Here is a 14552-nt window from a genome sequence, read left to right on the forward strand (position 1 = left end):
TGAGAGTTCTACTGGTCCTGCCTTATCAGTCTGGTCACCAGCTCCTTTCTGAGCTCAGCCTTTGCCCCTGCTGGGGGGCAGGGAGCAACCCATAGCCCCATCCAGGCGAGGGGAGGTTGCACATAGAGGACATCTGCTTTGGAGGGGCTGCTCCTGTGTAAGGGCAACTTGGGGATCTCAAAGACACATGGAAGCACCCTGGCCTGGGCCTGGGCGGGTGGGGAGGGGGCCACAAAACCTCGTTCCAGCCCATACTGCTCAGCACACCTAACTGGATCCCAAGCCAGGGAATGAGAACATCTGCAATGAATTATTTCTGCTCCAAACACCTCCACCTGGTGGATGACTGCTCTTGACAGTCATTCCTAGGCCTCAGTTATTCTCATCCACGGGTGGTTAGAAAAGATTTCCCAGCACAGCCCTGGTGGCAGGCCTGGCAGTTTCTCAGGGGGCTGGCACTTGGGCCCTGTTTCCCTAGGGAACCAGTCCAGGACTTACACCCATCCCCACCACTGTAGCCAGAATGGCAGGGTCTGCCTTTGAAGTGGCTTCACCAATGGCAGAGGCAGGCCTGACAAGGGTGGATAGTTCCACCGATGATTTAGATCTCATTCTACTGAAGGCCTCCTGGGGAGAGGGAGCTCTCATCCCCCTGCATACCCTCCACTCCATCCATCCATCCATCTCTTCTCCCCTCATCTGCTATTGCCCATCTCCCTTTTTATATAGTCCCCTACCAACAGATCCATTAATTCACTCATCTATCTTTCCTCTGTCCTTCCTAATGTTTGCCACTCATCCACCTACCCATCCATCCATCCATCCATCCATCCATTTATCCATCCACTCCTACATCCCTCCATACACTCACCCACTCACCCTCCCACCCATACATTCATCCACCTACCCACCTAACCCAAACTTCTACCCACCTAACCATCCACACACCCACCCAGGCATCCTTCCAGTCATCCATCCATCCATCCATCCATCCTCCCATCTACCCATCCATCCTTACTCATCCATTCACCCAACCATACATCCTTATTCATCCATCCACCTATCCATCTATCCACCCATCCATTATGCACCCACCCATTCATCCATCCATCCATCCACCAATTCATCCACCCATCCATTATTCAGCTATCCATCCATCCATCTATCCATATTCATCCATCCATCCACTCACCCACACCCACATAGACCCATCCACCTACTCACACACCAAACTTCCCATCCATCCATCTATCCATCCCCCCATCTACCCATCAACCTTTCCACATCTGCTCACACCAAAAGTCCATCTGTCTATCAGAATACCCAAACATCTATCTTCCCCCTCCACCCATTCACCACAGTAGCCAACTATCTATCCAGCCAGTCAGCCAGCATCTCCCTCCCTGCTTCTGCCCACCCTCCTGATTCATCCAATCATTGAGCTTTCTCTGACCCTATTTCCTGCTGCAACCTAAGCCAAGTGTCAGGATCCCCAGATGGCTTAGGGGAGGCAGAGGAGGAGGAGAAGGAGGAGAAGGAGGAGGAGGAGAGGGAGGAAGAAGAGATGACTTATCTCACTGAGCCCTCAGAATGGCTAAGTCATTTGTCTGCTCTGTGAAGTGACCCACAGGCAAGGCCTCCCTCTCTGAGCCTCAGTTAGGTCGTGGACCTTATGGCTTCTTATTGCCCAGCCTGATTTAGTTTTCCTTTGTTTCACAAGCACCTGGTTCTGCCATGTCCAGACCCACTTTGAGGCACATGACTAGCTACCAGCTTGCCACATGCAGTCTCCTCCCAGGGCAAGTGACGTGCATTCTCCCCAATGTTCTCTCCTAGGTAAAGCAACATCAGTGCTGGCCACGGAATCATCCTGGAGATTCTGATAAACCTGCCCCTTCTTTTTTTTTTTTTTTTTAATTTTTTTTTTCAACGTTTTTTATTTATTTTTGGGACAGAGAGAGACAGAGCATGAACGGGGGAGGGGCAGAGAGAGAGGGAAACACAGAATCGGAAACAGGCTCCAGGCTCTGGGCTGATGGCTCGCGGAAACAGGCTCCAGGCTCCGAGCCATCAGCCCAGAGCCTGACGCGGGGCTCGAACTCACGCACCGCGAGATCATGACCTGGCTGAAGTCGGACGCTTAACCGACTGCGCCACCCAGGCACCCCTAAACCTGCCCCTTCTAAATGTACCAGGAGATCTCCATCCCCTTCGCCGGGCCCTTCTCTGTACTCTGCTTAGAGGTGGGGACTTTTGCCCTCCTTTTACCTTTAAGTGTCTTCCCCAGAGTAATGCGGCTGGGAGAACAGGGCAGGGTGTGGGGTGCGGAGGCACCTGATGCCCAGTACACTGGCTGCCTTCCAAGCCACTAGAGCATTTACCCTGGGATGAGGTTTTGGCCACACGGGGGCGCTCTCTCCTCCTCTGCCACTACCAGGGCCCTCCAGGGCCTGATCCCAAGAGCCTATGAGAGGGTCCTTCCTCGCCTGCCATCTGATGCCATGTATGAGTACAGGCCAGGAGCGAGGTCAAGAGACGCCTGGAACCAGAGGCGTGGTTTCCCTGCCAGCTCTGTAGGGCCTGATTTCCTGATGGGGCAGAAAGGGGCTGATTTTAGAGGAGCTACAGTGTACAGATGGGAAGATGAGGGTCCTGAGGTTGGCCCAAGGAACGGGCTCAGGTCCCGGATGTAGGGGTGCAGACGGGGTTGTAGGACTCGCGCTAGGCCTGCCCACCTCGTCACAAGGGGCGATGCGGCCCATCACGTCCTTCAGGTGCCCGATGGTCGACTCCTCCTGGAAGTCCCGCGGGAATGTCTCCGTCCATTCGGCCAACAACTGGAGGAGTTTTGGGCCAAACTTCCGGACCCGGGCCTGCAAGGCAAGCCAAGGAGCGTCTGCGCCAGGTGAAGGGTGCCTGGAGGCGGGGCCACATCAGCCGCTGCATCAGCCCCTCACCGCGCATCCTCTGCTGGGGTCTGGACCACCGAGGCAGCAGCGCTGGTGGCCAAGGGAGATGTGCCTCGTGCCTTCTCTGTGTCAGGTGACAGGGATGCGACATGGGGATGGGGCTGACCACCGTGGGACAGGGACAGACACACCTTTGAGTCAGGGTCCTCTCTTATTTTTGCCTGCCGGGCATATGGTCTCCCTTCCTCTGGTGATAACATCTCAGTTTGCTTTGGGGGTTTCCCCTCTCACTCATTCCCAGTCCTTGGGGTTCAGTGGCAGCTTACCTAGCTTCAGGCCTCGTGGCATGGGACCGGCTCAGTGCTGGCCAATCAGAACACAGTACACACCCATCATGCACAGTGATTGGCTCACACATGGACACTGCGTTTAAGCTAAGCCAATGAGATAGAGACTTTTATTGGGAACTATTTAGAACGCGGCATGCTCTTTCCACCCAAATTGGTAAGAGTAGATGGTGAGCCTAGGGCAGCAGAGGCCACCTGCCACTGTGCAGAGAAAGGGTGAGGCTGGCACAGAGGAAAACAGGGCGGAGGGTGGGAGGGAGAAAGACCACGTTTCAATGTGGGTCATTTGAGCCCCTGGAGCCAGAGGCACTTGAGACTTTGCAGTTACATGAGCCAGTAAATCCCTTTGTCTTAGGCCAGTTGCAAGTGGGTTTCTATCACTGTAGTAGCAGAGCCTGATCGACACACCTATAAATAATCATAGCCCGCGGGATCTGGCCAGGGACGGATGTGGGGAACCACAAGAAGGCTAGGCCATCAGCGGACCCCACAGAGGAGAGAAGGTTGGAACAGAGTGTGCGGAGGGCAGGAAGCCCAGTAGAGGCTGCAGAACCATCCCACGTGGCAAGGGTCCTACTGACGGGGCTCTGGGGGCCCGGGTCTGGACTTGGTGTAAGCCCAAGGGCTCCCATAGGGCGTTGGAAAACAGTACCTGGTTAAAGGTTGCGACTTTGTCCCCTCTGTCTCTGGTCCTCTGATAAGTCAGAAACCCCTGTGGGCTTCTCCTCCGGAGAATGGGGACTCACTGCCACTCCAAGATGCAGATGTGTGAGGACACGTCAGGGGAGTGCCTGCGTACTCAGAGGGCCCCTGCCCTGCCCCTCACCTTGTCCAGCACCGGCTGGTCCAGCTGCTGCTGCTCAATGCACAGGTGGCAGACCCGGGCCAGGAGCTCCCGGGGCTCGATGAAGAGGCGGGAGCTCAGAAGGAAGGTGAAGATGTAGGCTTTCTGGGGGGACAAAGAGAAAGGCAGCATGTGCTCCCCAAGTCATGGCAGGGATGTGCCCTCAGGCCCCAGCCCAGCCCCAGCCCTACTGTCTCCCCATGCCTGGTGGAAGAAAGCCCACTCTTAGGCCCCTCCTCCCCACTGAGTGGGCCACCCACCTCGGGGTAGTAGTCAGTCGTGGGCACCAGGTGCTGGATGAGGGTGTCCAGGGAAGCTGAGGAGGGAGCTCCGTCCAGGAGGGGCTGCCCGGCTTGCTCGCCATCCGTGGGCTCCGTGGGGGGTGGGCCAAGGCTGCCTGGGGTGACCATGTCGGAGGCGCTCAGTGTCCGGGGCATGCCTGCCTGCAATAACAAGGAGAAGTTGAGGCACGCCTGAGCTGGGGCCTGCTGGTCCTCTGGGCTCCTGGCTGCACGGCTCTGCCTCCTACAGGCACTTTGGTGTCCACCCAAGTCCAGTGATCACTTCCTGGGAGGCCTTCCAGGGATCCTTAGCCCCGCAGCACAGCACTCCTCAGGAACCAACCACCCTCTACTCTTGGTCCAAGCCATTTAGGGACTAACCCCTTCCACTCCTACCCCAAAGCAATGAAGGTTGCTTTTGATAAGACTTGGACAATTAGCATATTGCCCCTGCCCCTGGCCACAAAGACGATTAGTTCAGGGATGGGTCTGATCCAAACTGGAGAGCTCATGTGCAATCCCAGAACTTCTGTGGTACTCAGAAGTCTCTTCCCCCTGGAGTCCCTGAACAGGCAAGAATGGCACCATTTGGGCCATCTTGGCCCCACAAGGAGCCAGGGAGGTGGGCACATTCCTGAGTTCCTTGGGTGGGGCCTTGCGTCCTGCTGTGCTTGAAGCTGCTGTGTGGACTCCTCCATTGCGTGAGCCTGTTTAACGTGCGGTTCTCTCAGGTGGCCCTGTGTAGCCTGGCGCTCCAGACTCTGTGTGATTCAGACCCACTGACCCATCCAGCTGTTTCCTCCACAGAAATGCTCTCCCGCCATGTGCACTCGCTTATCCCTGTGCACCTGGCTAAAATGCTTCCTCGTCCATGAAGCCTTCCCTTCTTCCCTACAGTGACCCCCGCCAAGGCTGGGCCTCACTTCAGGTGGGCAGCACCAGATTCTCCTTGTCAGCGCTGCTGGGTGCTTGCGATGTGGCTGGTGGTGTCTGGTGCAGAGAAAGGCCACCTGTGGCCTGTTTGTATAGTGACTTCACCCGAACCTCATCCAGGTGGGTCTCAGCGCACGTGCTCTGAGCTGGCACTAGTCAAGGGCTGGCCTGTAGCAGGTGCCCATCCGTGTGTGTGATGTGGACCTGGGTTTCCTCCTCCAGGTTCTTCCGCATATCCCTGTAGGCCAGTCTTCCTGAACTAAGCCTTCAGGGCACTTATGTCTGTGAGTCCTGGCCAAGCCTGTGACTGTTTAACCATCCCCCATGCTGGGCATTGAAGTCACCCCACAGTCGTCTAATTTTTTTTTTTAATGTTTATTATTTTAATGTTATGTTTTTTAAAATGTTTTTTAATGTTTATCTCTCTGTTAGAGAGATAGCCAGAGCAGGAGCGGGGGGAGGGGCAGACAGCCAGGAGGGAAACCAAATCTGAAGCAGGCTCCAGGCTCTGAGCTGTCAGCACAGAGCCCAATGTGGGGCTCGAACTCACGAACTGTTAGGTCATGACCTGAGCCGAAGTTGGACACTCAACCAACTGAGCCACCCAGCTGCCCCTCTTTTTTAATGTTTATTCATTTATTTTGAGAGAGAGAATGAGAGAGAGAGAGAGAGAGAGAGAGCAAGCAGGGGAGGGGCAGAGAGACAGGGAGAGAGAATCCTAAGCAGACTCTGAGCTGTAAGTGCAGAGCCCAACCTGGGGCTCGATCTCCTGAACTATGAGATCATGACCTGAACTGAAATCAAGAGTCAGACACAACCGACTGAGTCATCCAGTCGCTGTCACCCCCACATTCTTAACCAGGGAGTCCTGCAGGGTTCCTGTAGGGACCTTCCAGGAAACAGAGTCTCCCCATCACCCTGCTCACTCTGCCTGTGCATTTCCCATGGCAGACTGGAACCCAGGCCCATTTCTGTCTTTCCTGACCCCTTGGGTGACCTGGCTCTGAAAGTAGAGACAGGGGTGTGCAGAGTCAGAGCTGAGGTTGAGGGTTGGAGGGAGCCCTGAGGAGGGCTGTCCTGAGGGTGTACGGGGACTGGGTCACAGCACACACCCCACGGGTGGGGGTGGGGGGTTGGCAGTGTGGGAACCAGCGTGGATGTCTGCCGGCACAGTCCTGGCCCTGAGCACAGCGGCAACTTTATTTTCACCTCCCTGGCAAAGCTGTAAGTGTTCAATTTTCAGCTGATGCAACTGTGAAATGTCACAAAACCACCTCTTGCCAACCTGTGGGGGAGGCCGCAGGTGTGCATGTGGGCACACGGGAGGCTGCTGAGCTCACTGGGGGGGTGGCTGTCAGCTCTGGGATGAGCGCCAGCTCTGCCCCACACCCAGGGCCTGGTGTCTGAGCCTAATTCCATAAGACAGAACTCATGCCAGGCCGGCAAAGCGTGGTCTCTCCTGCTGGATACCTGGCACCTTCTCTCTCCAGGGATCCCAGTCCAATTTTCTCAAAGATGAGCCACTATCTTGGGTGGAGGTGATTCTAGAAACCTCTCTGCAGGGCAGGGTGGGAGAAGCCCTTCTGGGGAGGCCAGGATGCCACTACTTCAAGAGGTGAGCTGGGAAGCCCCCAGATCACCTCCAGGCCTGGACTGCCACTGGGGGCTGGATGCGGGATGCTGGGCACGTGGGAAGGTGGGTGGGCTCAGACTCAGCTCTGCTTTGGAGCAACAGGCTCACACTGGAGGCTGGAGCGGAGCTGGAGGCCAGAACCATCGTGGTCCACAGGGATGCCCAAAGAGTGGACAGGCTGCTGGCATCACCCCTCCGACCTCCAGCTACCCACTGTGACCTCGGCTGGGCCCAGGCCTGGGGCTCAGTGGATGGGTTTGTGTTCCTGCTGCTGCAGTCTCTGGCTCCCTCTGCACCATTCTAGGTGCCGTGGACTCAGTGGGATCTCTCAGAACTGGCGGTGGGAAGTAGACCACGAGCAGACCAATGTGTGCAGAGAGAGTGTCCCACGGAGGCATGTGCTCTGCAGGGTGTGCCCAGGTGAGGGGAGAGGGGAATGGTGGTGCCCCACCAATCTTTCTGCCCCTTCCTGCAGGTGTGCTGGGGAGCACAGGGCTGTGGGGGCCCTGGGGGCACAAGCCAGCCTCCTCCTTCCTCCAGCAGGGGCTCCAGAGAAGGAGCCCAGAGAAGGGCTGGGGGCAGGTGGTGCTGTCTGTGCTGAGGACTGAGGGCAGGAGGCAGTATGTCTGGAGACTTGCCAGGCCAAGGGGATTAGCGTGTGCAAAAGCTTAGGCAAGCTGGGGGTCAACATGCTGTGGTCATGGGAGTGTGTGCTTGGGTGGCAGGAGCCAGGCTGTGGTTCCTGGAGAGATAGGGGTTGAGTGACCTAGTAGGGGATCAGGGAAAGTACTGGGTGCTGGGGGCATCCCACGCCCATGTGCAAAAACACAGCCATGTGAAGACAGAGCCCCCCCACCCAACGCCCCAGTTCCATAAGCAACTGCTTGTAGGAGACCTTCTTTATGCAAGGATGAAGAAATTATATATATATATATATATATATATATATATATATATATATATGGCACCTTTTCTGTCTTTATTAGAATATTGTACGCATTCTCCTGTGCTCTTTTTACTAACAATGTATTTTGAAGATCTTTCCTTGGCAGCATAGAGGGTGTTTGTTCTTTTTTTTTTTTTTTTTAACCACCTCATGGTTTTCCATGCTTTAGATGTCTAGGGGTAATTTTTTTTTAAGTTTATTTATTTATCATGAGAGAGAGAGAAAGAATGCATGAGCACAAGGGAGGGGAGAATCCCAAACAGGCAGAGCCAGACATAGAGCTTGAATCCAAAACCATGAGATCCTGACCTGAGCTGAAATCAAGAGTTGGATGTTTAATTGACTGTGCCACCCAGGCTCCCCCAGGGATAATTTTTAAAAGCCAATGTTGGGGCGCCTGGGTGGCTCAGTCGGTTAAGCGTCCAACTTCGGCTCAGGTCGTGATCTCGTGGTCCGTGATTTCAAGCCCCGCGTCAGGCTCTGTGCTGACAGCTCAGAGCCTGGAGCCTGTTTCGGATTCTGTGTCTCCCTCTCTCTCTGACCCTCCCCCATTCATGCTCTGTCTCTCTCTGTCTCAAAAATAAATAAACGTTAAAAAAAAATTTAAAAAAAGAAAAATAAAATAAAAGCCAATGTTGCAGGGCACCTGGGCGGCGCAGTCAGTTAAGCGTCTGACTTTTGCTTAGGTCATGATCTCACTGTTTGTGAGTTCGAGCCCTGCATCGGGCTCTGCACTGACAGTGTGGAGCCTGCTTGGGATTCTCTCTCTCTCCCTTCTCTGCCCCTTCCCTGCTTTCTCTCTCTCAAAAAAAAATTTTTTTTTAAAAAGCCAATGATACAGCAACTCAAGTGTCCACTGATGATGAATGAGTGAACAAAATGTGGGCTATCCTTACAATGGAATATTATTCAGCCTTAAAAAGGAAGGACATTCTGACATGTGCTACAACATGAATGAAGCTTGAGGACATTATGCTAAGTGAAAAAGGCCAGCCACCAAAGGACAAATACTGTGTGATTCCACTTATTCAAGGTACTAGAGTAGTCACATTCATAGAGACAGAAAGGGGAAGAAATGTGGTTGCCAGGGGCTGGAGGGAGGGGGAAATGGGGAGTTAGCGTTTAATGGGGACAGAATTTCAGTTTTGCAAGATGTAAAGAGTTACGAGGATAGATGGCAGGGATGGGGGCGCCTGGGTGGCTCAGTCGGTTAAGCGTCCGACTTCAGCTCAGGTCACGATCTCACGGTCTGTGAGTCCGTGAGTTCGAGCTCCGTGTCGGGCTCTGGGCTGATGGCTCAGAGCCTGGAGCCTGCTTCTGATTCTGTGTCTCCCGCTCTCTCTGCCCCTCCCCCGTTCATGCTCTGTCTCTCTCTGTCTCAAAAATAAATAAACGTTAAAAAAAAAATTAAAAAAAAAAAAAAAAGATGGCAGGGATGGCCGCACAACAACATGAATGTATTTAATAGCATTGGACTGTGCCCTTAAAAATGGCTAAGATGATAGATTTTATGTTATGTGTATTTTACCACAATTAACAAATTTTTAATATGTATTTTTGAGAGAGAGAGAGAGACAGAGTATGAGTGGGAGAGGGGCAGAGAGAGAGAAAGAATCCTAAGCAGGCTCCAGGCTCTGAGCTGTCATCACAGAGCCCCATGTGGGGCTCAAACCCACAAACCATGAGATCATGACTTGAGCTGAAGTTGAACTGAGCCACCCACACGCCTCTACCAAAATTTTTTTAAAAGCCAGTGATGATGGGAAAATTGTTTATTGTCACAATTTCCCTTGAAAAATCCTTGAAATCACCAGTAAGTCTTCCAATCTGTGTTTCTGTGAACACAGCCTGCATGGTGTATGTGCAGGGATTTGGGGGTCTGGGCATAGACAGGGTCTGAGCCTGAGGGGCTCACCATGGCTGGGGACACTGGGCAGACTGGCAGGCTGCTCTGCCTGTGACCTCTAAAGAGAGGTTTCGATTCTCTCCTTCTGCCCTGCTGGGGGCCTGGGGCTCTGTGTGTGTGAACAGACATGTGCATGATATGGCTCCAGTAGGCTTCTGCTTTATACCCATTAAATGCACAAGACTGCATTAAACAGCCGGTGCTATCAGGTATGTTGGAGCATCCCATTAAATACAGCTGGGGGGGGCGGGTGTACTGTGTCACGGCCCCTTTGAATCGTACAAGATCTGGCTCCATGTGCCAACAGCCTGAAGTTTGATAGCGCCTTTCACCTCAGTCAAATGCTTGGAAACGCATCCCAAGAAAATCATCTGAAGGGGAAAAGCTGGGAAGAGGGGTCTGCTTTGGCATGAACTATAAGCAGGGGATTAAATCCAGAGCACCATAGATGATGAACGAAAGGAGATGGGACAAGAACATTAGCATGCACCTGTTAGCGCGGTGTCTGTTGTCACCGATAATGGGGTAATGAAGACTTGGTGGCAACACAGAAGCGGTCATGGTATAGAAGGAGAGGGGCGCCTGGGTGGCTCAGTTGGTTGAGTGTCTGACTCTTGATTTCCGCTGAGGTCATGATCTCAAAGTTCATGAGACTGAGCCCCGTGGAGCCTGCTTGGGATTCTCTCCCTCTTTCTCTGTCCCTCCCTCCACCTCTCAAAACAAGCAAGTTACCATTAAAAAATTATATAAAAAAAGGAGAGACCACTGCACACATAGAGCGATACAAAACATATTGGAGTGGATAAGACTACAATGGGGCACTGCAAAAGGTGTCACTGATATGCATCCGCCCCCCCCCACCACTGTTATTGTTTTAGTGTCCTTATTCCAGCCCAGTCATCAAACAAAGCCTCGAGGATGACAGGCCCCAGGAACACCTGAACCAATCCCAGGGCTGCAAGGGGTGCTGGGGTCAGGGGCATGTCTACCCTGTGATGATGTCACTGAGGGGGCACAGATGCCTGGCTCTGGCTTACAACCGAGAGTGGCCAAGCCACACTGTGCACTCTCTGACCTGCCCAGAGGAGGACCCCTGCACTCCGGGATGAACGACTCACCAGGCCTTGGCACACACCAGACCTGCCTGCCTGGTGGCCTCCCAGCACCACGTGGCTCTCCCTGTGCTGCGATTCCTCTAGGAGGGGACTGGGTTGCTCACTGCTGCACTCCTAGGGTCAGCCCCCCCCACCTGGCACATTCATAGTGGGTGCTTGGTCAAGATGTGTGCTGTTCAAGTGACTCAGTAATGCAGGTGAGAAGCAGTGAAGCCTGAGACTAAATAGTGCAAAGGGGATGTGGCTAACATACATGTGGAAGGGATTCAGGTGGTAGTCAGTGGGGAGGAAGAAGCAGGGGAGATGTCTGGGGTCCTGGCCCAGGAAGGATGATGGGGCCACTTCTCCCTGCCTGCCCCCTCATCTCATCCCTTAGCCTTCCCATCTTACAGATGAGGAAAGTAAGGCTCAGAGAGTGAATGGTCAGTGCCCAGCTCACAAGCTAAGTACCCAGCAGAGCTGAGACTTGAGCACAGGTGTGTCTGGGTCCTGGGCCCTGTTCTGTCCACCAGCCCACATGGGCACTGATGTTGGCATCCCCAAACCACAGCCTCCAGGGGACTTGGCTGGCAGAGGGATCACCGCGGCCCCTCCTGGGACAGGCCAGCCCTTCCAAACATTGTGTTTGGCCTGTGGGTGCCAGCCTCAGGTGCTGTGTCTCTTTCCCACCCCAGACCCTAGTTCCGGACCCAAGTCCATCCTCCTGGTGCCTCCATCTGTTGAGTCTGCCTTCTCAGCATCCATTTCCTTTCCCTTCTGGCCAGAACACCAGGGTTTTGCTTGGGGAAATAACCACCACACTCTCTAATGAACACTGAACATCCTGGTGAGACTGTCAGGAAGGCTATGCCTTCAGCGGGCCAAAGGGTGGGCACCATCACAGGCTGGGCCAATCAGACGCTGCCATACTGAAAAATGCACCTGAAGGGAACCTGACCCGAAGAGGCCTAACCCCTGAAGGCAGGCTTCTGAGTCACAGCTTCCCCCAACTAGGCATGCACTTCAGCCTCCATGTCCCTGCTCACATCCCCTACTCTGGCTGCCCAGCCCACACCTGTCAGATGCATCCGTCTCTTCACATTCAGGTCTCCAAGCCCAGTATCTGGAGGTCCTGGGGTACTCCTGACAGTTATGAGGCAGCCAATCTGCATGGCATCTGTAGAGGGGGGGAAGGCCTCCCTGGAGACCCACCCTGCAGGTGGGCATCCTTCCTTCTTGTGTTGCATGCGGTTCAGAACCGGAGCCCACTGGCGGCCAGGATCTAGTGCTGGACATTTTGGGACTGTGTGGCCTGAACCTAACTCCTTTATGGGAGACAGGGGGAAGTGTCTGCAGGGACAAGTGTTGGACCAGGTGGGATTATAAGGAAGGCCCAGACCCAGAGGATAATCTTTCTTTCATTTCCTGTTTTTTTTTCTTTTTTTTTTTAAGAGGGAGTGAGCGTGAGAAGGGGATGATCCCACGAACCTGGGATCATGACCTGAGCAGGACACTCAACCGACAGAGCCACCCAGGTGCCCCTCGTTTCCCAGCTTAAAAAAATTTTTTTTTAAACTTTTACGCAGTTTTGAGAGACAGAGAGCACGAGCAGGGTGGGGCAGAAAGAGAGAGGGAGAGAGAGAGAATCTTAAGCACCCAGTGCAGAGCCTGATGTGGGACTTAATCTTACAACCATGAGATCATGACTTGAGCAAGAGTTGGACACTTCACTGACTGAGCCACCAAGCGCCCTAATAATTATTTTAAAAAAGTTTTTAACATTTATTCATTTTTGAGAGACAGAGACAGAGTGTGAGTAGGGGAGGGGCAGAGAGAGAGGGAGACACAGAATCCAAAGCAGGCTCCAGGCTTTGAGCTGGCATGGGGCTTGAACCCACTAATCATGAGATCATGACCTGAGCCAAAGTTGGACACTTAACCAACTGAGCCACTCAGGTGCCCCCTTTTTTTTTAATTAAAAATTTCTGTATGTTAGCCAATTTGACAACAAACTATATTAAAAAAATACAACAGACATTCCTTGTTTCATGCAAAATTTTTTTTAACATTTATTCATTTTTGAGAGACAGAGACAGAGTGTGAGTGGGGGAGGGGCAGAGAGAGAGGGAGACACAGACCAATAATTATTTTTTAAATAAAAGGATGCATTAGTCTACAATATCATATAGAAAACAAAAAGTGGAGTAACAAAGTTATCATAATACAGGATTTTATAATTGCCCATGTACATATCTTTACCAGAGATGTTTATATGGCTTCAAGTTACTAATTAGTGTCCTTTCATTTCAACCTAAAGATTCCCTGTGGTATTTACTGTAGAGCAGGTATAGTGGTAATGCACTCCCTCAGCTTTTATTTATCTGTGAATGTCTTAATGTCTCCCTCATTTTTGACATACAGTTTTGCTACATATAATTGATAGTTGATAATTGTTTTACTTTCAACACTCTGAATAGATCAACCCACTGCCTTCTGGCCTCCAAGGTTTCTGATGAGAAATCTTCAGATAATCTTATTGAGGATTCCTTGTATGGGACAAGTCACTTTTCTCTTGCTGCTTTCAATATTCTGTCTTTAGACAGTTTGATAATATGTTTCAGTGTGGGTCTCTTTGTATTTACCCTACTTGGAGTTCATTATGTTTCTTATATGTTTATATTTATGTCTTTTATCAAATTTGGGAAGTTTTGGGCCACTAGTTCTTCAAATAATCTCTCTTCCCCTTTCTCTCTTTTCTCTTTCTGGGACTCTAGCAACATGCATTGCGGTTTACTTAATGGTGTCCCCCAGACCTGTTAGGTTCTGTTCATTTTTCTTTAATCTTTTCCCCCCTATTCCTCAGAATAAATAATTTTAATTGTCCTATCTTCAAGTTCACTGATTTTTCTGTCTGCTCAAATCTGCTTTTTACACACTTGTAGTGAATTTCTAATTTTAGGTATTGCATTGTTCTTTTTCAAGATTTCTTTTTGGTTTCTTTTTATGTTCTCTCTTTATTGACATTTCTATTTTATTCATACATAGTTTTCTTGGCTATCCACCTTTTTTTCAATCGTTTTTTGTTTATTTATTTATTTATTTAGAACAAGCAAGGGAGGGGTAGAGAGGGAGGGAGAGAAAATCCCAAGCAGGCTCCACACTGTTAGTGTGGAGCCTGACATGGGGCTCAAATCCACAAACTGTGAGATTATGACCTGGGCCGAAATCAAGAGTCAGGCACTTAACCTACTGAGCCACCCAGGTGCCCCAGGGATGGCTTCTTTGATTAATTTCCTCCCTTTAATTTTCTATACCTTCCTGTTTATTTGTAGGTCTTGTGATTTGTTGTTGTTGTTGAAATGGGATGTTTGAGTCTTATAATGTGGTAACTCTGGAGGTGAGATTTCTGCAGGGTTTTATCTATTTCTTTTTAAAAAATTGTTGTAGGGTGCCTCTGGGCTGGGATATACATTTAAGGTCCTTTTGGGTCTTTTCTGAGCCTATGCCTTTCTCTGCATGTACAGTAACTTTCTAAATTCCCTTGTATATGTGGTTGGTTCTAAATAACCAAATCCTTAAAAGTCCAGCTTCTAAAAGGAGAAAAAGGAAGAAATGAAGGGGGAAAACAATAGGCCCTTGAAGTCCCCTGGAAGCCTCTT

The 14552-nt window shown here is 51.6% G+C and overlaps 1 protein-coding gene across 1 annotated transcript in view; it reads right to left on the minus strand.

Annotated features, from left to right (window-relative positions):
• RASGEF1C (RasGEF domain family member 1C) overlaps positions 1-14552 on the minus strand; it is an 88970-nt gene that overhangs the window by 34409 nt on the left and 40009 nt on the right. The window contains exons 2-4 of the mRNA XM_060636432.3: positions 4361-4543; positions 4083-4205; positions 2736-2873 (exon numbers count right to left, since the gene is read on the minus strand). Coding sequence (XP_060492415.1) covers positions 2736-2873; positions 4083-4205; positions 4361-4537 — 438 coding nt within the window. The 5' untranslated portion in view covers positions 4538-4543. The remainder of the gene's footprint in view (positions 1-2735; positions 2874-4082; positions 4206-4360; positions 4544-14552) is intronic.

Source organism: Panthera onca, chromosome A1, assembly GCF_046562875.1.
Source record: "Panthera onca isolate mPanOnc1 chromosome A1, mPanOnc1 haplotype 2, whole genome shotgun sequence".
NCBI classification, from domain to species: Eukaryota; Metazoa; Chordata; class Mammalia; order Carnivora; family Felidae; genus Panthera; species Panthera onca.